This window comes from Filicampus tigris, chromosome 12 (genome assembly GCF_054856515.1).
Source record: "Filicampus tigris isolate MCC_2025a chromosome 12, RoL_Ftig_1.0, whole genome shotgun sequence".
Lineage (NCBI taxonomy): Eukaryota > Metazoa > Chordata > Actinopteri > Syngnathiformes > Syngnathidae > Filicampus > Filicampus tigris.
The window spans coordinates 21,269,588-21,297,125 of NC_141228.1; the positions used below are offsets into that span (position 1 = coordinate 21,269,588).

Here is a 27,538-nt window from a genome sequence, read left to right on the forward strand (position 1 = left end):
TGCATCAAAAACAGATGCACTCAAACGCAAATAAAAGTCCAAAGTATACTGTAATTCTGCATGTATATTATATTATTGTACGTTAATAATAAAGAAGAAGCAATCTACCAAAATGGTAAAAAAATAATGGCGCCTATGGCTGCATCCTCCTCCCAGGTGTAAACAAGGGTAGTGTGGACTCAATCGCACCACATCAGTCACTCAAGATCCAAATGAAAATTCTTTGCTTACAAACACTTGGTCAATGAGAGGCCAACTGGAATGGGAACAAAAACTGGAAGTGCAATCCTTCTGACTCCAATTGCAGTTGTTTGTTAACATTGTTTTGTTTATAAAAACAGGAATTTCACGACTTATTCTTGTGGTGGCGGCGCACATGCTGCAGACTGTAAACGGCCTGTGGGAAAAGGGAGTTCCCCACCATCGACAACTCTAATTGAGTGCCTGATGATTGAGTGGGGGTGGGGGGCGGGGGGAGATCCTAACATACTTTAGTCACTAGAGGACAAACGAAGGGAGGCGGAAAAAATAAGAGGACATGAGAAATGTCAAGCAGCTTTTGATCAATAAAGAGTAGATGCCACCCTAAAAATGTATTGAATTGCCTCTGTTAAAAGTTTAAAGCGAAAATATATCCTAAAACACTTCATTATCATTTCAAAGATTTTACAGATTAACCTTCAAAATAAAATATCTTAAAGATTAATTGTGGGGGCGGGGGTAAATGCAGAAGGATGTTAGCGTTGCACAAATGACCCCAAAATATCAGTCACGGTTTGGCACCCGTGGATCCACCAATTTGCGGTTTTATTTATTTATTTATTTATTTATTTGGGGCCGTTTAGGGGAGTGTTAAAAATCAACAACTTTTGAACGAAACTAACAAGCATACACACAAACACAAAATGAGGACACTCGCAACGGAGCTGCTGTAGGCCACAACTCTCGCCTAGATGCTCACACACATTTGAAGGGACACATCCAACCTACGTACAGTACTTACATTCTGTAAAAACTAGCTGTCCGGTTATCAGTGAGTGGGTGATGCGAGCTACTTCCCCACAAAAATGGCGTCTTAGAAGGAGCAGTGTGTTTTGGCGCCATCTTGTGTTTTTCCTGCACTTAGATGGATGTTCACTTACAAACAGGTACGCATATCGGAAAGGGTTCAAGTATATTTGGTCTACTGCAAAAAAACAAACAAAAAACACCCACACACACACAAACTTGTCTGCTGCAGCCGACTACCAATCTTGTCTGTCTGGATCTTGGTTCTTTCTGGGTGGCTGGGGGTGCAAGAGGGGTGTTATCGCGACTCCGCCCACATTCTTGATGCTAACCTGCTGCCTGATGCTAATCAGCACGCTCAGCTGCAAATGCAAACAAACAGCGGCAAGAGAACGTGTCAAATGGTACATGCTGTGGCCACAAACACCTTTCAATGGCTTTAAAATACAAATACAGATTCCAATCAAAATCTTTTGCTCACAAAAAGTTACAAAAAGCCACAACTATGAAACACAAACAGGTCGTAGCAACCAACAAAATCAAAACAGCAATGGAACCAAGGCTGACGCTCACAACAATTACAAAATAGCCACATCAAATTACTTTTGTTTGCAAAAAGATACTGGCTGGGAGTCCTGCCAAGCCAATGACAATGGATCAGAAAGGAAATAGCATCCTAACAAAATAAAAGTGCTCTTAGCACTCGTGCTAAAGATGGCTTAAAAACATCACGGATACTCACACCAATCACCAAAAGTCAAATCAAATATCAAAGGGTTGTTCACAAAAAGCTGCGAAATAGTGACATCCAAAAGTCTTATCATGCCACAACAACAAAAAGGTAAAAAGGAAGCTAGTACCAACCTACCACAATATAATGGGTAACAGTGCTAAAGTTAGCCTAACCGAAGCAACACTGAGGTTTACAATCATCAGAGAAAACACAAATTGACGACCTTTTTGGTCACAAAAACCTTCTCAACACCATCGGCTGTGAGTTGTATCAAGCTAACTAAACAGAACAAAAACTAGAAGTAGAAACCTTCCAAAATAAAAGCTTTGCAAACCGAACATAGATGTTCACACCATTCACCAAGATCCAAATTCAAGTCCTTTTGTTCACAAAAAGCTGCTCATCTGGTCATCTAGAGTAGACAAAAGTATGCAGACACCACCGCATTGCTTCCAAAGGCCTATTTTGCCTCCAATTTTGTGAAATTTGGTATGTTTTACAAGCTTTTGAGTTCAAAGGCAATTGGTGGAAACGGACAACGTCCGACTTCACCCCAGAGGCGACCGGTCGGTGGCTTTCGTGGTCCTTCCCAATCTGGCGTGCTCTCTCCTCAGACCTGGCCAAAACCAGCTTCTGTTACTTTGATCGCAGACAAATGTGAAAAACATTCAACGGGCAGAGAAAATAGAAGAGATTTTATTTCAGCCGGCCACTTCTGCAGTCTATAAAAGGATCAAAAATAGTCGACAAAAAGTCTGCAAACAAAAAGAGCCTTTAGTGGTCGCATTGCACAACTGTCTGGTCAACCACGCACCAGGACACGATGTGTAAAAATAACAGAAAGGAATGTTTTTAGTCCTGAATGGGGTCAATTGATTTTTCAGATGTGATTTCTGGAATGCAAAAAATATTTGTCAACATAGCGTGCCCACGACCGTGTTAAGTACGATGAGGTGGTGACTTAAATTGAGTTGCGAATTGGCGGTTGAAAACGAATGCCAAATCAGAATTTCCGGATTCAAGTGAGAATAGCATATTTTTGCATGTGCTAGATTCACAGGAATGTTTGAATGGCACCGTGTCTGATGCACAGCTAGCCGGTTAATGCGCGTTAAATTCAACTGTTATGCAATCGGTCAATAAAGTCCATGTAGGCAGTGCATCAATGCCTTTGTTGTAACTCGCTGATGGCCTCTGACACCGTGCTAGCACGAAGGGATTTTTAAAAATTTAGACGATGCGCCGGAGAGACAAAGGATCCCAGATTATCTTAGCCATAGCTGGTACGACTGAACGCGGATGGATTTAAAACTTTAGCAAAGGTGAAAAAACACCCTGGGTTCTGCCAGTGCAGTGCAAGAATTCCTGGAGATTAAAGAAAGTTATTTCAAACTAGACAAGTTCAAAGACCGTCCCGAGGGCCAAATGTGGCCCATGTTCAAATTTCTACCGGCCCGCAGCCTCTGGCATAGAATTAATAATGACTGGCTCGTCAATAGTGTTGACCAAAGAACAAAGTTGACATGTAAAAAAAAAAAAAAAGAAAAGGTATTTTATATTTGACCTCCAAATGGGAGCAGACTTGTTGTACTAACATGTAGCAAGACATCATCTTGAGTACAAGGCACAAGACAATCATATGGCACTCATTCAAATGGCTAATAACAGTGGATAAAATGTTAACGAGTGCTAATATTTTGTACTCCATCATGTGGCAAGACAGAGCACAGAAAGGATTTTTGAAGTTAGATTCTAAATCAAAACACTGATGGGATTGGATAAAATGCAAACGGCCGGCCGTGCATTGCTACGTCATGTCTTTTGTGGAGGTTGTGAGCGGGTCAGAGCGCAGTTAGCTCACGTCAGCTCGCGTTGAACGCTGAGCACATTTCCAGCGTGAGGCCGGTGTTGTTCTTGGGCCACGGGGAGCGGAGCAGTAAATCCAGCAGCTGGGGTGTCGCCTCTCACCTAATGAGCGGCGCCAAGCCAGCTGCCAGTCACGTGCGTTTGGGTCCATTCCAGCTGCGCGTTTTTCGACGTAAAGTTGACGGCCGTGGCGGAAAACTATTGACGGCCGTCACGTCTTTGCTGAGAGGCCGCACACGTCGCAGCTGAGGTTTGCATGTGTGGCGTGTGTTTGCAAATTCCCATCTGCATTCTGTCGCGCGCACTGCGGTTTTTTGTGTTGCGGAGGCCCGGACAAGTTTTTTTTCGTCAAACAGGCCAGGCCTCGGCCGCAGGCACCTCGTGGACATCTCGAAGCCGTCGCCAGACACCACTTCCTCAGACGTACAATCACAGAGCGAAGACGACTGCTGACTGGAAGATAAAGCCAGCCACACACTCAACTACAGCGTGTCCCTGCCCAAAAAATGTACTGTCCTTACTCTTGGCTGCCCATTACCCATGTATTTTTTGTTTTGATTTCAGGTGCAAATAAAGAAATTAAGTTAAGAGCTTGGTAGCAAGCAAGCTCTCAATTTAATTTTGTGGATGTCACTAACAAATCTTTTTAGAATTGATTATTGCAGCGATTCCTCTTTCGATTCAAGGAATCGCATTTCTGGCTCCACTTCTCTGTAATTATATATAACTTTATTTGTTATTCTTTTTCAGTAAAGAGCAACCCCAAAGCCGTAAGCATCTCCATCTCCATGCATATTAGCCGTTGAAACAGTGTGTCTGCAGCAACAAATGTCTTTGCAGAAACACAGAGCTAGCCAACCTTTTTTCCCCCAGCGCTACTAAATTTACTCTTACAATGAAACCGTGCATATTCGTGGTTGAGTTCAGTTCAGTTTTGAGAACCCAACTTCCATTATTCGCTGAAGACCTCGCCTATGTCTATGTGGACGATGCCACGTCAATTTACCTAGCTAGCGTGGTATTTAGGCTAGTATGTAAGGTAATACGACTGATAAGCCGCATTAAGTTGGCTTGTTTGTGTTCCGTAATTTAACTACTCAACAAATACAGATGTTTGTGTACCATGGGTTCCTGATTGTGCACAAGCTGGATGCATGGTGTTGATGCTTTATGATCCTCTCAGTTTTAAGTGGTTTGCCGCCACCTTGTGGCATTGATGTGCAATTACAAATCCTTTTTGTGGTGGTGTCAATTATTCGCAGCTTTTCACTATTTGTGGCAGGGCCTGATCCCTATAAATAATGAGTTAATTAAAATGTTGGTGGCATAATGATTAAAATTGTTTGCAAAGATGAGTTAATAAATACAGCTGGACTGTACTACTTGGGCACTATTTGAGAATCACTGCATTGATAGCGTGGATTAATTTCGTAAAGTAACTTTTCCAATGGGCTCGCATCTTCATGCAGCCAGATGCTCGTTTTTGGGATTCCTATCTTGTTGTATGGATTTCTTTGGGGATGGGAGGAGCATTTTCACCAATTATTATTCTCTTGTGTGGCCGGTGGATCTTCGAGGTCTCCCAGAATGTTGCTTTTGGAAGTTTTGAACAGTTCCATCTGCTTTAAACTTCTCTCTGAAGGGAGCAACGGTGCTGAGGTTGCAGTGAATATGTGCGAGGGTCAGCCGACTATAATTTGCTGGCGATTTTACAGTTCTGTCAAGTTTCGCTGCATCGCTTAAGGCATGCCAAAAGAAACTAGGGGGGAAGAGACCAATTACCATTCTTGATTCAGCCAAAATTCAACACCTCTCGAAATGCAGAACTAAGGAGACTTCCAGCAAACATTGTAAGATTCCTGCTTGAGTCCATTACCTTCTTTGTTACCTTCACACGCCAGTTTTATGTTTGCAGTCGTGGATCATGTTTCACATGATAATCACAGTGTCAGCCCATCAAGTCATCAATCTAACAACACAACACTGGTAGACAGGATGGTTTGTATTGATGACCCCGCACAAGCCACTAACTCAACCCCCTGCTAGTCTTTTGATAGCGTTTTGTTGAAACACAAAGAAAAACAGTAGGTGACAAGCTAGACAGCATCCTGAGAACAGAAAGGATCTTCACTCGTGCTTGACTGTCGGGTAGAAATTTCAAACAAATTGATCAAATGTTAACATTTGGTATACGACGAGAAGCAAAAACATGAAATGCTATGTTAGCTTCCACTGCTGGTCGTTTACGAGCTAACTGTTGACTGGCAAATTACTAAGGATCCTTGATCATGACTCTAGTCAGGTAGAATGTCAAAGGAAAGTTGAGCAAATGCTGCCATGCTAACACTTGGTATAGTCTACTAACAAAAAGCAAAGCTATGAACAGCTGTTAGCTTTCCCCGCGAACTGCCAACTTCAACCAGATTGATCATATGCTAACATGCTAACAATTGGTGCGCTATCATCTAGCCAAATAGCAAACTACATCTTGCCATGTAGTCAAGTACCATTTCAAACATTTCAACCATGATAAGATGCTAACATGCTAATAGTAGGTATGCTAAGCTCAAGCAAAACAGCAACCTGAACCTTTGTTCCGAACGTGTATGTAGAAAATTGGAGAATTATTTGACGATAGCATGCTAGCATTGAATGTGATCAAAAATGTGGCTGACAACCGAACAATACTGTAAGGCGACCGACTTACAAGAGTGACCAAAATATTTGTTTTTAAAGTGAACACAATCGCGAAAAAGGGACAACACAACACACATCACAAACGTTATTTAATCTGCTGACCTCTGCGGGGCCGCTGCCGGGTCTCAGGGCGGGTGCGGCGCCTCTCAGGTTGACCACGTGGACTTCCTGGGGGAGGCCGCTGGTGCCCCGGCTGGCGCAGCCCGACAGGGCTGTGAAGCTCTTGCTCATGGCCTGAACGGGGTGGCTCAAGTCCGCCGGCAGCAACTCGCACGGGCTGCGAAACAACGGGCCTGCAATGGAGGTTAAAAAAAATAAAAATTAAGTTTACAGCAGGCAGTGACGTAAATGAAGCAAATAGTGTGGTCAAGTGAAAAAAAAAAAAAATAAGGCAGACATATTTTCTCCTCCAAACAATGTAGCGTCTACCAGTCTGACCGTTTACAGGCAGTTTAATGTGCAATAAACACACACATTGCCAATCACGCACTCCAACTGCTTTAGTTCTTTATTTGGTCATTTTTTCCCTTGGGGTGAGCCAGACGTCACTCTCTCCTCATCATCGCACCTGAGCTTTGAGTACCACCTGTTACCTTGGAGACCTGACAACCACCACAAAATGAGTTCACGCCACAAAAAAAGAAAGTCATAAAAATGTGATGAACTGAACTCAACATGTGATGTGAATGATGCGGATCAGAACAAGTCAAAAACAATGAAATATATGTATGTGTACTAAGGTTGCATAAACTAAAACAAACAAGAAAAAGATAAAATAGTAAAATGAAGTAATAAAAAATAAAAAATAAAGCAAAAGGGGAAAATAAAAGGAAAATTAACAAGGTAGAAGAAAAAAACAGAAACAAAGAAGAAAAGGAACCCAAAAAAAAAAAAAATCAGAAAATGAAAAAGAAAAAGGCCCAACAGTAAGGCTATTTTAGCCAATCGAGTCAGCCCAACACAGAACATACACAGCTCAACAACAACAAAAGGAAAAATACACAGACTGTTAAAAAACACAAAACAAAGTGAACTTACTCAAAACCTTTTAATGCAATATATGTTAAGAAAACAATACAAGAAGAAAGAAAAACAAGCAAAACAAGAAACTGTGCAACTTCAAAATGATTACACATATGCACTCCTACAAGACACTAACCAAATAAGCAACGCGATGATTTACGTGTTGAGTGCAGCGTGAGAGCCGGGAAGGTGCAGTAACTCAAGTTGACTCTTGCATGACTTGACGCTTCCTCCTCGTCCGCCGCAAAGGTGCCTCATCGTCTTTACGTGACCCACTTAGACGCACACAAGACATCGAGGCGGGCGTTGGGAAGCACAAAAATGCAGCGCTGAGGTTTTTGAGGGAGGCAACAAACAACTGGTCCACTGATAGTGTAGTGGTACACACGCCTGAGTTGTGTGCGGGCAGCGTGGGATCGATTCCCGCTCAGTGTCAGTGTCTATGTGTGCCCTGCGACTGGCTGGCGACCAGTTCGGGGTGTAGTCTGCCTTCGCCCATTGACGGCTGGGATAGGCTCCAGCAATTCCCCGCGACCCTGTATAGGATAAGCGGTTTGGAAGATGACATGACATGACATGGCAACAAACAACTGTTTCCCTTCGAGGTCTGCGGTCGGGTGGGGGACATGGTAGATTTTTTTGTGGGGGGTAGAAGGGCAATATTTTGTGTTTGAGCCAGCAGCTTCACGTCCGCCGAGGCCTTTGCAAAAACCCGCAGAGGTTGCAACATTTGGAAATGATTTGAAGCTAGCTTCCAATGTTCAAGTCTCCCAGCGTGAGCCAGCGTGTGCTTTAGTCCACTCCCTGGCTTTTTTTTAACCCCTCCTTATCCTCCCTTTTTTTGTTGCGAACACAACGATATTGTTTTCTCTTTCCGGGCCATCCACTATTATTGGTCCATTATTACGCCGTCCTTTGTTAGATCAGCAAAAATTCCCCTTTGTGAAGGCCCAGATATGACTTCATTGGTGGTGAAGTATATTTGTGTCAAAATATGGAAGTAAGTCTCAAGTCAACTGCTATGCTAATGCTAACTTAGCACATTCCAAAGTTTTTGGCATTAGGATAGCACCTAACAGTGTTTAAATGTAAATTTAAAAAAGGGCCATAAATCACTTAAATGTAACTGCGGCATAAATAAAATCTTTGGGCATTTTATTTAAAAAAATAAATAAATAAAAAAAACACAGTGGGAATGACATTAAAGTCCACATGAAAAAAAAAACCAGGTTGATACGTAACAAACACCAAAGACAGGAAGTTTCAGACAAACAAACAAACCCAAGAACCCACGCAATCATTCAGACCGAGCCTCCTTGGGGGAGGTAATTAAAGGTCAAGGTGACAAATTGACACTTATGGGCTCTGAAAGTAAAAGGTTTGGAGGAAGCAGACAGACATTCACTCAATGGCGCTTTATTATTTCTTACTTGAATTAAATAAATCAATAAATAAAATTATTATGTTCCATTTATAGCTTTTCATGTTTGTTGTCATGGCCTGCTGAGTAAGCCATTTTGTTCTTTAAAAATGGCCAGCATGAACATAGCATCAAAATAGTGGCAGCATGCTGGTAAAATAGTGTTAACATAGTAATAATAACATAGTGGTTACAGCATAGCAGTAGCATAGTAATATTAGCATAGTGGTCGCATTAGCATAACAATAGTAGCAGCATATTAGTTGTACAGTACTTATGATCGTACCTGAAGTAATATTTTAAATAATATGGCAAATAAACTGCCTTTATTTTTCAAGTTCTGAGTTGAGCACTGCATTTGATTCTTAAAGAGAGAAAACAAAGCTTCCTCATATGTGAAGTTTAGCGTTACAAGCTAAACTTTATTGAAAGTCCACGTCAAACATTTGCGCCTTTCGCGGCATCACTGACAAAACCGAAAGCATCACGTTAGCAAGGGCTGAGGCCTTCTGTCTTCTTCTGTGGTGCCTTGACTGTTTATTTGTGTGGTTCTGCCTACTTGGAGGGATTTGCAGCACATACACACACACAGGCGTGCACACACACGGGCTCCAAAAGCAGTATTATGAGGATTAGTATGTCTAGCAAAATATGGTAATGATATCCTTTTGTTGTTGTACATTCAGGACCATGTGTTTGTATGGCCATGATCATAGGAAGTGGCTGCCTGAGATCCTAATTAGGGCACATAGCGCACTTCAATAGCCAGCGGTGGGTTGATAAGGCCTGCTATAGGACTGCGCTATCAGCATAATGATATAGAAAATAAAAAATTTTAAAAAAGCCTTGACTTGTATACGAGTGCCTTTTAATGTACCCAATGTCGCTTAACAATAACTCAAAAGAGTGGAATAGTTCATCATAGCATATTGCTAGATTTGTAATAGCAGTAAAGTGGCGAGTTGGATAAAGGTCGTATTTTTTGGCTGTACTCATGACACTTTTGTGACTATGTTACAAAATATGAGCAAAGTGACAAGCGCGAGGACTCGCGAGGGACTCCAAACACTCTGCTACTTCCTACAGGGTGGCGCCCAGCCAAGATTTGGAAACAGGAAGTGATGTCAGCTGGTGTGTGCCAGTTTGGGACGAGTCAGATATTCCCACAAAGCCATTTCCCAAGATAAACAAACACACAGGCACGCGCACACAAACACACGCGCACAAAAGGCCCCACTCCCACTCCCTCTGTGCATGCAAAAACTTGCCTTGAACTCAGTGCCCCGATTGTGTTGCTTCAGTATAACAAAGTAGTGTAGTGCTAGAATATTGGCATTATAGAAATAGTAACATAGTGGCAGCAAAGTGAGAGCAGCAGAGTGGCAACACTGTCATAGGAACAGAGCAGCAGCATAGTTAGCAGAACAAAAGTAGTAGAACAGTTGCAGTATTATAATAATGTAGCAGAGTAGGAGAAGCTTTGTGAATACTCGTACTTGTATCGGTCTGAAAAAAAAAGTGTTATCAAACAACTCAAGTGGTAACATACCCAATAGAAAAGACAGTCAAAGCAATACGACTCGGGCCTGTAACCTGTGGTCAAGTAAACCATTAGTAGTTTCATATCAGTATGGTACCAGTATATGCCTAAACTTTGGGGCACAATTTTTTTTTCCTGAATGAAAAGAATGCTTAAGTCTACTACTAGTAACCATTAAGGCCCAAAATCACAGGTCCAAACAGGCAAATCCATCATAAGGCCACTTTAATTACAGTGAATATGAATTATTATTGCAAACTTCAATAGATTTCCTCCCTGCTTCCCGCTAAGGATTAAAATGATCCTCTGGCCTCCTTTTTTGTTGCACCGCGGGGCACAGTTCCCACGCAAAACGCAACATCTCATGCCCATGCCACAGGGGGGCCATTTTTAAAAAATATATATATTTTCTTAAGCACCACACAATCACCAGCAACCCTCGCTAAGGGGGCAAGAAGGTTCACGTCACCAAGAGGATTTATTTGCCATAAAGCAAACTGTAGGCACTCGGTGAGGGAACTCTGACTTTCTAAAATCAAAATGTGCCCCATTTGAAGGTGAATAATGTGTAAAATAAACTGCAAATATTATCATTTTGTCATGTATGACAATGTAAATATTGTCTTTTTAGGAAAGTGCGGCATTTTGTCTTTATAGGAAACAAAATTGGCAGACAAGCAAGACTTTTTTTTAAATGACTACACTATGCTAATATTAGAATCTGCTATCTAGTTGGAAACAAAACTACTGCTACAACTTTTGGTTCCCTTCCACCCAAGGGCTAGCTGACGTAGCATCGTAGGGAAAGCTAGCCAGCCTCCTGGGTGACTTTTGCAGTGACAAAGTAATCCTTGAACTTTTTTTTTTTTGGGCCTGCGGGGTGACGACATGGGCGTTGCTAATAAGCTAACATCAGTTGCTACAAAACAAAATGTGTCGTGTTCCCGTTGGGCATCAATTGCTTTCTTGGTGTGTCAATCAAAAGTGAGCCCGACCACTTTGGTTTCGTAACGGCAGACAAAAACACCATCAGTCATCGCAGATGGTGAGAGGCGTTTTTCTCCTTCTTATCCTCCTTCTTCTTCTTAAGCCGCCGAGAGAAAGAGTGAATCACAGTACAGAGGAGGAATCTTGTAATCTTGATTGCATAAACAAGCAAAGCAAAGACCAAACTTTTAATGAGAAAATGCATGCATCATTTTGAGGACAATTTATATTTTGGGAAGCACTAATGCTAGGCTACCTTTGCTGGCATAGGCAAGCAGTGAACCAAAGCCCACACACAATAAAAACTATAACCTTTCCAAAACAAGCCAAGAGAAACAATTTCAAAAAGAGGGCGACCTATACAGCACATTCATAAAACTACTAATGCTATGCTACCCTTACAATAAACTCTCCTGACAGAGGTCATGAAATTGTCGGGGCAACACTTCCACAGTGCCATCGTAAAACTTCTTAGACTGGTCCGGAATCAGTTGTAAAAAAAAGTGTGAAGGCTTAGTAGGTCTCAGCGTCCGTCTTGACGAGCGTGCGCCTCCTCGCTAGTAAAGACGTGTGTGGCATGTTTAGATTGGCACGATTCCAACACGCCGTGCAGGGGAGAAAGAGAAGAAGGGTGGGACAAAGATTTCACTCGTATGTCAATAAAAGGACTGCAAGTCCCCAACTTCGGACATTAGAACAAGACACAGGGACGCTGCCAAATTGTCTGCTGTCACTCATTAAACAGCATCCAGCTAAGACAGGATATTACCTCAACTTCTATGCAGTCATTTTTATTCATTGAATTAATTAAATGTCATATTTGTCCATCAGATGGTGCTACGATTTCCCCAGTCCAAGCATGCACCAATTTTATTTTGACAAACAAATCAGTATCCAACATGTCACTCACTTCGCACGCAGACAATCTGCGAAAGACGTGACGTTTTGCTGCCTGCTTTGAATGGGAAAAAGTAGCACCATCTGGTGGACAAAGATGAAAATTAAAACTCAAAAAGCCGGTATTGTACTATTCCAAATTGAAAACATAACATAAAAGATAGATTAGTTGACGTTAGACGTTACAACAACAATGGAATGAAATATGACACTTTTAATGGGTCACTTTATAGTATTCAGTGTAGCTTCGGCCATGATGAGCTAATTTAAAACCATAGTCAAAATGACAGCGTCTGGTGTCCACAAAGTACGGGGATTGGAATTTTCACTGAGACGTTTTACACTGTTTTGATTAGCTTTAGCCATTTTAGGCTAATTTAATGATTAAAACCCATTTATAAGAATATATTCCCTGGCAAATTCCGCCTATTGTACACTCATTCAGCACGACCAAATCGGCTTGAAAATAATAAACTAAATGGCACTAGATGTCCATGAATTGGAAATATCTAGCGTCCAGGAAGTCGGTGGACCGACATTTTCAAATAGACAGTTTACATTGTTTTCAGAATCAGAATCAACTAAATTGGCCAAGTAGAAACACACAAGGAATTTGTGTGCGGTAGTTGAAGCCATTCTAAAACTACAGCTAACAAAAGTACTATAGCGGAACATACATTTAAGATATAAACACAAAAGTACAGAGAGCCATGAAGCAATGTAAGGTGTCCAGTAGTGTGGTAAGACTGATCAACAACAGCTACACAAATGATCCAGAGTGACGAAGCCACAAAAATTGATTCCGTAATAATTTCACCACAGATATTGGCCAAGTGTCACAATGAAATTACAAGTAGACTTGCTTAAGAATTTCATGGCACTGGGAAAGGAAGACGAGCTGCTTTTGTGGAGCTTTCACCATTTCAGGCCACTAGAAGGATTCTTTTAAAAATGAATATCCTCTGGCAAATTCCACCTATCTTGAAAATGAAAAGAAACAAAAAAACAAAAAAAACAAAACAGAATGGCATAAATTGGCCAACGAAGTCGAGCAGGCCGACAAGCAAAATCCAAGTTGAGCCTCGGTCTCGTTTCTGATTGTAACGACTTTAATTGCGCGACCGCAAACTCACAAAGGGATCGTCCATATGGTGAAAGTGTGCTGCTTTCTTTTCCTTTTTGGAGCACAAACAACTTTCTTTCTGTCTGATTTTGTTCCCGACCCCTGCCAAAACCACGAGTGGTTGCCTCGGCTCATCTGGAGCGGACCGCCGCGAGGCTTCAGATTGCGCAAGCGCTGTAACCGGAGAGTTGCGGCGTAGGCGGGAGAGGAGGAGAAGGAGGAGGAGGTGGGATGGGTCGCCGCACTCAAATCGACAACGGCAGAGTTTCTTCCAGCGAGTCGAGCAGATGTTGAGGCATCGCTAGGCGCACCGCTTTAGGCTGTTTACATAGCCACGGTCAGGCCGGGCCTTTATCTTGACAGGGAGGCCCCAACACCAGCCCCATGCTGCCTCGTGTCACATAACACTACGACTCGTCTGTGGATTGTTTCGAGTCAGTCTGTTTATTTCGATTGTGCAAAGTGGCAGTTATCATGACTCGTGATTGACTGGGTGGAGAAGAGATAAACTCATTTTACTGTCGCAGATGCTTACATTCTTCAAACGGAATCCAATCGTTTACTGCCACCGACAAATGTATTCTTCAAGTACGTATTTCAAATGGGGAGGAGATTCTTGCCCAGCTTGTCTGTGAAATTCAAGTTTGAAAAACCACTGAAATGACTGACAGATCCCTGTAGATGGTGGCATTGCATCACTTCGGATTTGAGGTCAGCACAGTTTTAGAGTTGAAAATTGAGATCAGACGATAAATTATGGCTTGGCACGTGGATTATGCGGGAGAGAAACCTCCGGCAAGTTTAGCCAGCCCACGCTCTTACAGAGTATGCATATGTATGGTATAAATACATATGAATATATAGGGCTGAAACTAACGATTACTTTGATAATTGATTAATCTGTCGATTATTGTTACGATTAATCGATGGTAAAAAAAAGCTTTTTTATTCCCATTCCTTCATTCAAAAACAGGACATTATTTCATATTGACACGGCAGAAAATGCACAAACATACATTCATTATGACTCAGTTACTGTTTGGGTCCATAACATCAATCAGAAAATAGGCAAAGGTTTCTAGGTATTGCGTCTATTTCTGTCATACAAGGCGGTGAGAGGTGTCACGAATCACAATGCGTCCACTTTGCTCTCCTGCCTGCACATCAACTGAACGGCTCCTATCTTGTTCCCGGTTGTCCTCGTATCTTGCCTCCTCCTTCCTCTTAAGAGCTCGCTTACGCAAATGTGCGGCCCTTCGCTGACTCCCACCACCCCCATTCCCTCACTCTCGCTTGCTCTGTGTCTGTGGTTCCAGTAAGCGGGCGTGCAAATAAGTGAAGTCAGAGTTGGTAATGGGAGACAGCTGTTGGCGATTGTGAGCTTTCCATTGTGTTTCTCAACATCGTGAAGAAGAAAAAAAAAAAATGCAATGAGGGGAGGGAGTGGGACCTCAATGGTGTGACAGTAAAGACAACTTCTCGTCTTCGGCTCACAAACTGCAACTTTTACTTTAACTCAAATTTCCAACATGAATTTTCTGCTTATCAGACAAAAAGTGCCCAGATAAATCAAATCACTTTATGTTGGTGTATTTTTTCATGTTAAAAATAAACATTCAAATAAAATAAAAATCACAGACTTATCCGCAAACTAAGCTTATGGTGTTTTTCTTTCAAAATGCTAACATAGTGCTAGTAATGCGAGCCCTCACTAGTCACTTAGCCAGCTAAGCTAACGAGGCTAGCAAATTGCTACAGAGAGATTGGGGAGATGAGGTCGTCCTCATTTCTATCTTTAGTGCTAGTGAGTTTAGCCAGCTAAGCTAATAGCTAAAGTAACAAGTCATAAGCCGTTTGTGCTAGCTCTGTGGTTGACTTGATGCTATGTTAGCTTAGAATTTTGATCAAGAAATCTGCAATTCAACATATTTGAAGTCCTTCCCTCTGCAGCAGCTGTAAGCGAGCGCTTTGTCGTTCGTGTGCTCTTATTGTCACGTGATGATGATATCTCTAAAAACACAACTCGTAAAAAAGACCACAAGGCACTTTTTTTGTTTTATTTGGAGATACAATATCCAACAGGATATTTTTTTTCTTCTACTTGGAGCCAAGAATTGTTACAAAGAAATGACACACTGCCAAGCTCTCGCTTCTCTGAAGGTCAGAACATCATTGAAAACATGGTTTCTATTGCTAAAATGATTACAAATGCATGTTTTATGAGTGCTGAATATCTCTATGGATTAATTCCATTTGTTTTGTGTTCATTTCTATTTGTGTTTATGAATTCCAAGCATGAGGAGCAACCGCATTTAATCATATGATATTTGCAGACCTATACTTTTTTTTCTTAAATGTGGATTATTTCAAGTTGTCGTTTTTATTTTTATTGTGCAGGACGGTTATCAGCAATCAACTTACATTAGTCAATTATGTTTTTCAACGGGTAGGAATGGAAGAAGGTCTTGCCCAGCTTGTCTATGAAACTCAGGTTTATGGACCAGTGCAATGATTTACAGATCCCTATAGATGGCGGCGCTGCTTCACTTTGGATTGGAGATCAGCACTGCTTTTTAGATGAAGATAAAGATTAAGGGATAAAATGTTTGTCTTGTCACGTTGATCGTGAGGGAGAGAAAGGCCAACATATTGGAGTCAGACAAGTTTAGGCACCTCGTAGAGTACGTATATATTTATGGTATGAACAGGGAATGCGTCATGGTAGATAGTCGCAAGTGTTCTGCAATTATGAGAAATGATGATGGAGTGAATGGCAAACGCCATTTAAAAAAGCCACACTTGAGCCATGCGCCGTAACCCGTGACGCTTTTCCTCATTTTGCCATCAAAAGCCCGATCTCAGTCTTATGATTGTTTTTTATAGTCTGGAGTGTCAAAAAGCTAAAAAAAATATGAGCATCAAAGTCACTGCTTTGCTTGATGTTTCTTTTCACAAAAAGCTAATCTTCTCTGCTTCTCGGTCAGAAACCGTGAAACCCGACACACGCTCTAATGCTAATTATTAAAGAACAGAATAAGGTGGCAACAATTTTTCCCTGGTAAAAAAAAAAGATGGTCTACTCTTTCTTTTGGTAGGATTGGTGCTTATATTGCCACAGAACACAATATTCTGTGGGACTTGAAAGCTCAGTGAAAGTGCTCAGCTCCATTCCAATACCGATCCGGGCCAAGTCGCTCCGGCTTGCATATCTGGCAACGCTCCCGCACGACTTCATTTCCCCGCGAAGCTCAGAGTCTGGCCAAGAGTTCACAATATATCCATCAGCAAAGAGTCGTGCCGTGGCAGAAAGGTGCTCCACAGTGAGAGTTATGGGACGGCGGATTGCTTTACTCCGAGAGAAAAGGCTTCGCTACGTAGAGCGGCAAGCGGACAGATGGGAAATACTCGCACAGATGCGGCACGCGGTCCGACGGGATGCCAAATTGCCGCGTTGAAAGCAGATGAAAAGATGCAAGTGGACAGGAACGGACAAAAGTGATTTTTTTTTTATTGAACTTTCCCGTCGAAATACACAGAAAGTACATGGAAAAAGAAATCAAAAACGAACTAAAGTTATAAATTTAAAAAAACATCACATTTTTTAGAAATATTAAAATAAATAATAGAAAATAGACAAAAGAAAACACAATTAGGAGAAAATAAATAAATAAATCAACAAATATTAAGAAGAACATAAAAAAGCATTTCTGGAAAAACAGCTGGATCACGTTACTCCGACGACTTGTTCCAGAAGGCGTCCAGAGGCTAGATGGCAAATCCTCGCGCAGATGTGGCATGTTAGCGGGCGGCCGATTCTCCGTATTGTAAAGACGTCCATCAGCAGCCAGGCAGTATGAAGACATTTTGCCTTCATTAACTGCTCCCCATGTGTTTTTTAAGCTTCTGAACATGCTCACTTTGCAGGAAAAGAACTTTTTTTTTTTTACCCCGGACGGTGGTGAACCTGCCGTCCTTGGTGACGACGTGCGACAATGCACGCGGCGTTACGGGGAAGCAACGGCATACGGAGCCGCATTGTGTTTTAGATCCTGGCTTTGTGTGCTTATTGTTTTCGACTTCAAGTCGACGCTGTGCACTGGGCATGCTTCAAACCTCGAGAGAACGCCCGCCAACCTTGAAGAATAATCGCAGTAACCTAAATAAGAACCTCAAATCAGAATTCGATTCTTCCACAGCCGCTTGTAGCTCACCTGCTAAACAGACCAATGCTAAAATAGAACCCAGGATAACAGCCGCGTGATGAGTCAAGACTCGCAAAGGGATTTTTAGCAATTTAGTGTCGTTGCAATTCATCTTTGAAGAAATCTTCAAAACAGTTGACGTGACTCTGAAATTGTCTGCGTTTAACCAAAATGGCAGAATTACACTTGTCTTTTTGGGCGTCATGGCACAATTGTGGCCAAGTCTGGAACCAAGAGACTTTGGCAGCAGCGTTTTGAGCGGACTGGACACTATTTCCCGTCTGGTAAAACCCAAGTCCTTTGGTTCCGGGTACATTTAATCGAGGTTCCTCTGTAATTGTGTAGCTGTAATTCTCCTGTATTTGTGATGAACTCATTTCAAACGCCAGCCATTTGCACTGATCACAACCCGAGAGTGCCAGAGATTTTACAGCATTATGACTGCAGGATTTTCAAGACTCATGGAAGATTGTGTTTTATGATTATTTTGACACTGAGGAATGGCTTTTCATTGCAAAATAATTCATTTAGTGAAACAAGCACTGGAGTGCCGCCAACTCACTACCGCCGTCGACCGTTTGTGGCTGTTTACGTGGCCACCTCATCATCCTCGTCATATTTCCAAGACTGTTGTACTTTTTCATTTATGACACACAAATACACACATATTTTCGATTCGAATGTATGCGTCAGATTTTCTGACAAAAATTCATGATGACCGTGCACGCTGCCACGATTATAAAGTAGCCTTCCCCGTAGTGAAAACAGTTGGCAAACAGAGGGGATTTTCAGTCTAAAGTAGTGCACCCCTACCATTTAAAGGGCCGGCACGCCAGACCCATAATCAATCCCTTCCAATGAAATGAATGTATCAAACAACATAACTCCACCTTGGCACTGACTGTTTTGATTTGAATGGACTTCTTGGAATTTAACATTGCAAAAACCCGTCGCAAAAGTTGATACGAGTTACAAGCACGGTCGAATTCGACTCTGGAGTCAAGGCCCAAACCACGTCAGCGGGTAAACTGTCCAGCCTTTCGTGTCCAGAGACAAAGCCTTCCTGTGATAACGTCGAGGCGTGAGGAAGAAGCTCCATTATAAGGTCGAGGTGACGGCAGATGGACGGCGCGCAGCACAGATCCTCTCATTCAAGCAGAAAAAAAAGCTTCTCATTGTACTGCCAAGGTCACGACGCGCACATTCCTCAAAGCCACTGAGTGCGGTTTGGGTCCGGGCCGCGGCTGACATCACCATTGCGAGCCTTTTATTAACGGGAGCGTACTGTACTGCACTGGACATGCTTCGCATTCATCTTTGTCCACCGGTTGACCATCTCTTGTCTTATCGGGAGCTCATAAATCACATGGTGGCACGCCGGCCCCGCAGACTGCGCTCCTCAAGCCTGCCGTATCAGCAATTTCTCCCATGTAAATACCCTTTTCCTCAACTGACAAATACACTATCTATAAAGGCGTGCCGGGAGAAGCTGTGGGAAATCCCGGAGATTGATGTCATGATTCTAAAGGGCAAACAAAGGCACGGGAGGTTGCGTTTTGTTTTTGCTTCTCACTCTCTCGCGCGTACAAATCAACACCAAAACACAAGAAATTCATTTACCATATCGCTTCTTTGGTGTCAGAGCTTTGTACCCATCAAAACCACACATGCTCAAGGCCACAGCACTGTCAACATATTCCTACACCAAAAAAACGTAATATTTCTGCAGCCTCCATCGGAACATCAATGAATTTGGTGGACGTGGAGCAGGGAGGAAGACGCTGTGATGAGCAGTCAGCGGTGGTGGTTGTCATGAACCTTTTGGACAACAAGCCACATCAAGTAACACCTCAGATGAAATGTCTTTGGGAGGGCTTCCCAGATTTATAACTGTGGTGTGAATATCCGCTCATATGATGAATATGACCAATTTCCATTGCACCAAAGCACATTTCAGCCATGACGAGAGCTTTCCTCACGTGTAATTACTTTGTCCATATGCTCTTACATCATGGTGTAATGACCCCCCCCAAAAATAAAGATGTTACGCTCAGAAAGATCACCAATGTCCACTGCTTAATCAACTCACAAATCAGCACCAAGACAAAAACCTGATTTGCAACCAACCACGTTGAGTCATATCTCAAATTAAAGGGCTACAGTAGATGAGGCATTTTGTCATCTGTAATTATAAATAAAACAGTGTTTCCATTTTCATGCTGGGAAATGTCCATTCCCGCTGCTTAATAGATGCACAAATTAGTATCGTGATAAAAAAAAAAAAAAAAAAGGATGAATTGGAGCAAAACATATTGAGTCATATCTCAAATTAAATGACTTTATGAGAATTTCCTGGTATGTAATTACTATGCCAATATGTCCGTACATAATGGTTTGAAATCATCTTCGAGAATGTCTCGCTCCACCGGGTGGACAAGCTGGCAAATTAGTACTTTGTACATCCAGAACTTTTGATATACCAACTGAAAACATAATGGCACACATAAAAAGCAACAACAGAAAATCGTCTACATTTCTACACAGCGGCGATGTCAGAATCAACCAGTAACTAGTGCGCAAAATGTATTTGCAGCAAACCACTTTGAGTCATACCTCAAAATAAAGGTCTGAATGCATGCTTTCCAGATTTGTTTGTTACTGTGGCGTTAATATGCCTCCATTTGAACCAGGCACAAAAAAATGGCACAATCTCCTTCAAATCAGCACAAAGTCAAAATCGATTAACAGCAAACCACATTGAGTCATGCCTCAAATGAACGGCCTTGATGAGAATTTTCCTTGAGTGCGCTTATTTTGTCAGTCTGTTCTAATAATGAGCCCAAAACCTCCCCATTAATCACGTAGTCACTTGACATTGACGTACCTGCAGATGCCAAGCCGCAAGCAGTAAGAAGCAACAAGGCGAGGGCGCATCTCCTGGCCATTGTTCCGAGCTGGCAGCCGCCAATATACGGACAATATTTGGAAGTGGACGGAAAAGCCTCTTTTTCCGTCTTTCCCTTCTCCAAGAGGCCTGCTTACAGGAAGTCAGCGCTGCAAACAAAAGAAGAGAAAGTCAAGCAGAGCGAAGAGGGAAGGAGGGAGGATGGGGGGGGGGGGTTTGGGTTTAACGCGGACCCCCGCAGGAGACGAGGGAAGCGCTAGATTGGCGAGCCGGGGATTAATCCGGGGGGGGTTAATTGGGGGTCGCGCACACTTGAGAAGCGGAGGGGGAACATGCCACGAGCTATTAACACACTCGCGCTGGGGAGAGGCATCAAACGCTCACCTCCGTGACAAGTTGAACACTCATCTGGTGCACCGTACGACACTTCGCTTTGGAGGAAAATTGCGTTTTGAAATGCAAACCTACTGCGAGACTCAGATGAATATTGATCAATAATCTGTTTCACGGGATGCAAATGTACAGTAGCAGACACTTTATTAGGTACACACTCATGATGAAAGGAAAGGTTAAAAGTAAACAAAAGTAAGTTTTTGCTATATAATTCAACTGATATTGAGCCTTGGCCACCTGGGGGCAGTGTAATACCGACGAGCTGCAGTAATACTACTCGTTCTTCGCAGAGGATAAATAAAACATGTCTGTGAATATCATTTTACCGCATCAGTGGAATTTATTCACCCTTCTATGGTGTTTTCCATTGTTTGTTAGCAGAAAGATACGTTTCAGCTGAATGATGGCTCATGTCTTGAAAAACTCCTAAATTGGGTCACTTGTACCTCGAAGCACAACTGTATTTTGGTTTGAATGAGTGGATGGATGATGTCCTTTTCATTCATGGGTGGAACGTACCATTCAATGTAACCCAAAAATCCAGGCTCTTAATTGATCTTGATAGATAATCCACAATAATTCGTGTAATGGCTCCCTGTTATGTAGATTTAGCGAAATCCTGCACCACCGATTCAATCTAGTCTTCCTGAAAAGCTAAATAAAAGGACAAATGAGATCCCAGTAGGGGCTGGAACATGATGGTTATTAGGCATGGGGAAATAAAATGCTCTTTTTATTTACCCAAATATTTCCAAAAAGGTCATTTTACAACTTTAATTCTAATAGCATGACATGGTGATACTGTGAGATTTTTGCTCACGGTTATCATGCTGTCAGAATCTAATATCGGCCCACACCTAATCGTTACCCCCAAAAAATCAGGATCTCTATCGATACCACTATTGACAATGTAAAGGCTCCTTCAGAGTAGAGAAATAGATGATAAATAGCTCTTGCTTTGTGCTTGGCAGAGGTAATAAAGTAAAACACACGCATCCTTAGGCATTGAAGAGCTTTACATTTTGACGCCGCGTAGGGGGAAGGTGGCAACAGACCCAGCGCTATCTGTCGGGCGACGGGCGGTGAACCGCGTCGGGAAGCGTCAAAGTGTGAAGGTGCGCCAAAACGCGGAGGTGCGTCAAAGTGTGGAGGCGCGCCGCGGCTGCACAAACAGTCGCGGCACAAAAGAGGCTTTCAGCGCGCGCCAGCTGCGAGGCCTGGGAAGTCATTTTGGAGGATCATGACAAATATTACACGTTTGGAGCCCCTCGGTCGTGATTTATGTTGCCACTTGACCCTCATGTCCGGCCCGGTGGAGCTGCTAAGGTTAGCCTCTGACAAGCAGCGCTGCAGCTAAGTTCAGAGGTGCCACCATAATGGACAACATCAAATAACAGTAGCGTAGTAGGGTGTTCATCAAAAGAGAGACGGAAGTTTTATTCCTAAAAAAGTATATTCATTTCATCTTACTGGAAGCCGCTGTAACATTATGCGCAGGTGGAACATTAACACTGCGCTTCAATACAGGGACAAAAAATATACTTAAATAACAATACCATTCATATGTATTAGACAGAAAAGGTGAATAAAAAATTTACTTAAATATTTGAAGAAAAAAAAATGTCATTTTAGATTCAACTTTCAGATTAAGCGCAAATGTATTGAACTTTAAAAGTTAAATACAACTGAACTGTACTTCCAATGGGATCCATTGTCATACAAAAAATTGGGGCCAGAGTGATTAATATATATGCCAATATTAGGTCATTTAAAACCGGCTGATTTTATTTGCCAGTTTTATTTGCCATTTATTGTTGTAAGCGTTAAGGGGCCCAAAAAAGGCTATAATATTCATTACATACATATTTTTAATTATTCAGATAATTAATCGTTTATCAAAATTTTATTTTGCCTAGTATTGGAATCGGCATTGGCCTCAAAATTTAATATCAGTTGGGCCCTACAAAAAAAACAAAAAAAACCTAAACTAAACTTGAAAATGATTCCACTCATGTTTTCTGTTTCTTAGCAGGAATTAAATGTTGTCCGATTTTGAAAAATAGTTGGTTGAGGGGGGTCAGAAAAGTGGGAACATTTAGCAATCACATTGCTAAAATGTCATACTTGACTCACAGCCACGTTGTTAGTGTACGCAGGGCATGTCATGCTTTGAACTATGGAAGTCACCCCCAAAAAAGTATTACAATTTTTTTCATCCCCACAAACTGGAACCAATCAATTGAATGGATGAATCTCCCAGACATATTATAAAAATGTACTTTGTTTCCCAAAAAGGACCAAAAGTATTAACTGCTCAGCCCGGTTGAAATCTTTTGCTAACCAAAACAGCAGCACCTACCGAGGCATATAAAACACACAATTACGCATCAGAGGTGTAACGGTAGGATTCATTTCCCTTTCCCACTCAGATGGAAGCCATTCATCTTTTCAGACAATAACGCGTGGTGACGTCGTAGTGACAGCCCCGATTGCTTTGACACAAAGTGGGAGTTCATCAAAAGCAGTCAAAGTTAGTCTCTCAGATGAAATCAAGAGTAGTGTTCCGGGGACTCAGACTTGTGGTCGCTCTGCAATGTTGCGTGCGTGCAAGTTGATGATCCCCCCCCCCGCAACTACATTTGAAATTCGACCTTGTTTCTTGAGGTTTTGCGTAATTTCTTCAAGGGTCGCACATTTTCAAGCTGACAATGACACGGCGGATCCACAGTACTGTGCGCGTTCATCGTCTTCACGACCCAGGGGAGCTATGCCAATTATTAGTTGGCCGGTCTGCCTTGCCTCTTTTTTTTGTCAGAATTGAGCATTTTGCTGTGAGGCGGCAGGATTAACCGCTCACCCGCAGCGTCATATTTCCAAAACGTCTCCCGCCAGTTAAACTGTGTTTTGGGTTCGGGGGCTGAGCAGGACTCCCCGATGCACCATGTGCTTTTGTTGGGGCAACACTCAAATCACCTCATGTGACTCCTTCCTCGCCACTCACCTCACAGACAGACCGAATGAGAAAAGATCCCCAATTGCACTTTGATCCATGCTAGTGTTTTTTTTTTTTTTTTGGAATCAACTCATTTAAATGTAATGAAAAAAAAAAGTCTACACCCCAGCTTGGTCAAATATCAGGTTTTTGTGATAAGAAGAAATGAGACCAAGATAAATCATGTCAAAACTTTTTCCACCATTTATGGGACCTAAAACCTGAACATCGCAATTGTGGTTGCACAAGTGTTCACACCCTCTTACAACTGGGGATGGGGCTGTGTTAAGAATGAAGCAATCACATTGGAAACTCTTGTTAAATGGGAGTCAACACACACCCGATTAACCCCCAATCAAGTTCACATGTTCTAGTAAGCTTTTCCAAACATATTTTTGCTTTCTAGCAGAAGCCTGAAGGTATTGCGCCAACACTGACTGCTATTTGGAGCTGTTCATAATTCCCTCCAACTTGTCTAAGGCCTTGGTTCAAGCGAAAGAAAAACAGCCCCAAAGCATGATTCGGCCCAAAAAGTTTTGGCCAAAAATACCTGTTGGAATTTGGGCCAAAATGTTGAACCTCAGCTTCATTGGCCAATAAATGACATTTTCACACATGGATTTGGGAAACTGGTTGGTGATAGCTTAATTCTGAATGCAGCCACATCACATTTATAAAAGGGTGATGCATTTGATGAAATAATGTACTGCAAATGATCCACAAATGCTGCTGCTGATGTAACCATGTGTATTTGACATACACTTGATGACACACTTTATCTAATGACACCCAATAACAGAGGTCTATCAAAACAATGTGGCTTTAAAACAATGATTCTTTCCTCGGTTAATTTGTATTATTTTAATGTGTGTTTATTACATGTATTTTTCAAACATGGATGGCTGTACAATAAATAGCCTTTATTTAATTTTTAACGTGTTATATTTTGGTGAGGAATCATACACATGTATTCTCATTCTGTTGCGTGGGTGTACCGCTGGACTTTTGGATGGAGTCTTACAAAGCATAAAAAAGGTTCACCAGTTGCGGTGGAAATCAAGTTTAAAAGCATTGAACACGTGCTATTCATTAATCCATATCATAATTATTCAACTAACAAGGATGCAGATGCTGGCCACACACTGACAAGCTCCAAACTACTGTACACTTGTGGAACTCTATTAAAAAACATACAGACGTAAAATATACTCCTTTTTTGACACATCTTGACGTTGTCTTTTCTTTTTTTTAATGTCAAAGTGTTCGCAAATAAGCCAATTTAACACACAAACAAGCAAGAGGGTGGACATTTTGACAGAGCAGCGGAGCGTACCTCCAGTCAACGAAGTGCAATGTCCGGGAAAAGTGCTCGGAAAGGCGGCGAACAGAGCTTCTCCTTCCCCGGGGCACGACGGTCCCTACTTGGCCGAGAACGGAGCGACTTCAGGTGCGGAAGAGAGTTCCGTAAAAAGCGATGGGGTGGGGGGGGGAAAACAAAGCTCTAGAGTCCTCCTTCTCTGCGGAGTTTTCCACACTTTTCTGCTGACTTTCCTACAGTACGGATGGGCTTATCTGAGGAGGGGGGGGCGCGGCTTGGGGGTTGAGGAGTCCCCATTATGGGAGGCGGTCGCTGATGACGTCACAGTGACAGGCTAGATGTTGAGTCAACTCAAGTGATTAGAGTGGGGTGCTTGGTGTTTTCAAAACAAAAGGAATGTAGCATAAAATTTGAATTCTTCGGGTTATGAAAGTTCATTTTTCAAATGATATTTCCTTATGAAAGACATATTTGTCCAGATTAAAGTTGTATTTCTTCAACAAAGATTCACTTTAGAGTTTTAAAGTTACAAAAATAAAGTCACATTTTTCCATCATAAAATAGTGTTTGACTTAAAAAGTCACAATTATATGAGAATAAAGTTGTATTTTTTCTGGTGCAGTCATTTCTTAGACTTTTTAGATAATTTTTTTTTTTTTTCAAAGTAATGATCTGAAAAATAAGAATCTCTGATTGATGTCATTCAATATTAAGAACGTTTTATTTCATCGAATCAAGTTGGAATATTATGAGAATTATTAAGTCATGTTTTTCTAGATTATAAAAGTATTTTTTAAAAGGTCATTTTAAAAACAATATTTTCATAGTTGAAAAATTCTTTTTCGAAAAAAAAAAGTTGTTTTTGGGACAAAAACGTCAATTTTATAAAAACAAAGACTTTTTTCAAGAATAAAGTTGCATTATGAGGGAGATGAAAATTTTACCCTTTATTTATTTATTTTTTTGAGAAAGTTGTACTCATGTGAAGAAAAACGTGTTATTCCAGAATAAACTGCCATCACTGTATTTTAAGAATCCCTGCCCCCCATGTGCCCCTCTCTCTCTTTCTGTACTGGACTGTTTTTGCTCTCTGCTGCAGAACCTATTGCCCTCCAGGGACAAATAGAGAAATAAAGGTGAAAGAAGAAGACGGACCACACCAAATTACAAAGGTTTTGAGTTGTCGTCATTGCGTGAAGGTTGAGCATGAGAGTGAATTTTTGATATTTGGATTGAAGGGGCCATTTTAGGTTCATTTTGGCCAAGACAAACATGTCCTCTGGATTTTGTCCGATTGCTATAAGGCAGGAGTGTTACATTTGACCCCCGACACTCACTTTCCCACCCTATGGCACTGAAAGCAATGGTCGCTGTCAATGACATGAACATTAAATGTTATTCATTTATTCCCAACCGTCCATTCTCTTCATCGTGTTGCGTTTCTCTTGGCTGCACTCTTCCAGTACGTATGTGGGTGTTGGATTCTTTTGTCCAATCAGATTTCGGCCTCAACTGCATGTGTTGCTATGTCAATGAAATCTGCCCAAGGAATTCAGAATCAATATCGCAGGCCAAGTAACGCCATCAACGGGACTGCTTAACCGATCACATTTCACGTTCATCTGCAACGTCAGCATTTTTCCATCGTCTGATTGGTTGGTCTGAGCAAAATGGTTCCACTCGCAAAACACATCTGTAGTAAACCACACGTTAATAAAATCATTAATCAGCATCTCCAGTGTGTATTATGGTTTTTTTTTTTCATATTGTTAAGTGTTGATCGTGAACTGCTGTTGTGTGTTGTTACATTGCGTTCATGTATCGTCACGATCGCTTCTATAATTGCAATGGGACAGTGGTGGTATTAAAAGGTTGATTAAGTCGGATAAGCAGCCAGGCATCAAATGCAGTGCCCGCCGCTGTATGTTTTTACAATGCCTAAAATGCAAAAGAATGTCGTCAAAATGACATGTTTGTCGGAAACGCGTCTTTTTACCAAAGCAAACATCCTTTGTGGGTTTCGACAGCCTTTGCTGATCCCGCACGATTTAGGTTGCAAAGGACCAAGAAGAAGAAGAAGCAGCTTTGAGATGACTTCAGACAACAAACGCCTGATCATCCGTCACTCGCCTTTGGTCATTTCCATACGTACGTTTCAGGCTGTGATGTGAAATTGTCACCGACATGGCGCTTTCATTCCTCCGCCGAATCACAAGAGCCAAACCGTGCTCCGAGTCATACCGTCGAGTGAAACGGCAGATTCCCGCTGAAAGGGAACACGGTAAATGTCACCCAAGATGTGATGTGGCACTAACGAGACAAGAGGGAAGGAAACTTTTGTTGTGGAAAACACACAAACACATTAAAAAAAGAAGAAGAAGACGACGACGACGAAATGCTGACGCTGACAAGGAAGCGCTCAAAGGGATCAAAT

General features: G+C 41.9%; 1 protein-coding gene across 2 annotated transcripts in view; it reads right to left on the minus strand.

The window, feature by feature from the left end:
• tgfbr3 (transforming growth factor, beta receptor III) overlaps positions 1-27,538 on the minus strand; it is a 256,137-nt gene that overhangs the window by 25,785 nt on the left and 202,814 nt on the right. Inside the window, exons 1-3 of one of the 2 annotated variants that reach the window (XM_086047796.1) lie at positions 25,120-25,352; positions 20,381-20,550; positions 6,407-6,597 (exon numbers count right to left, since the gene is read on the minus strand). In XM_086047796.1, coding sequence (XP_085903922.1) covers positions 6,407-6,597; positions 20,381-20,441 — 252 coding nt within the window. In that variant the 5' untranslated portion in view covers positions 20,442-20,550; positions 25,120-25,352. Of the gene's footprint in view, positions 1-6,406; positions 6,598-20,380; positions 20,551-25,119; positions 25,353-27,538 lie in introns of those variants that run through there. The other variant, XM_086047795.1, reaches the window with a different exon arrangement.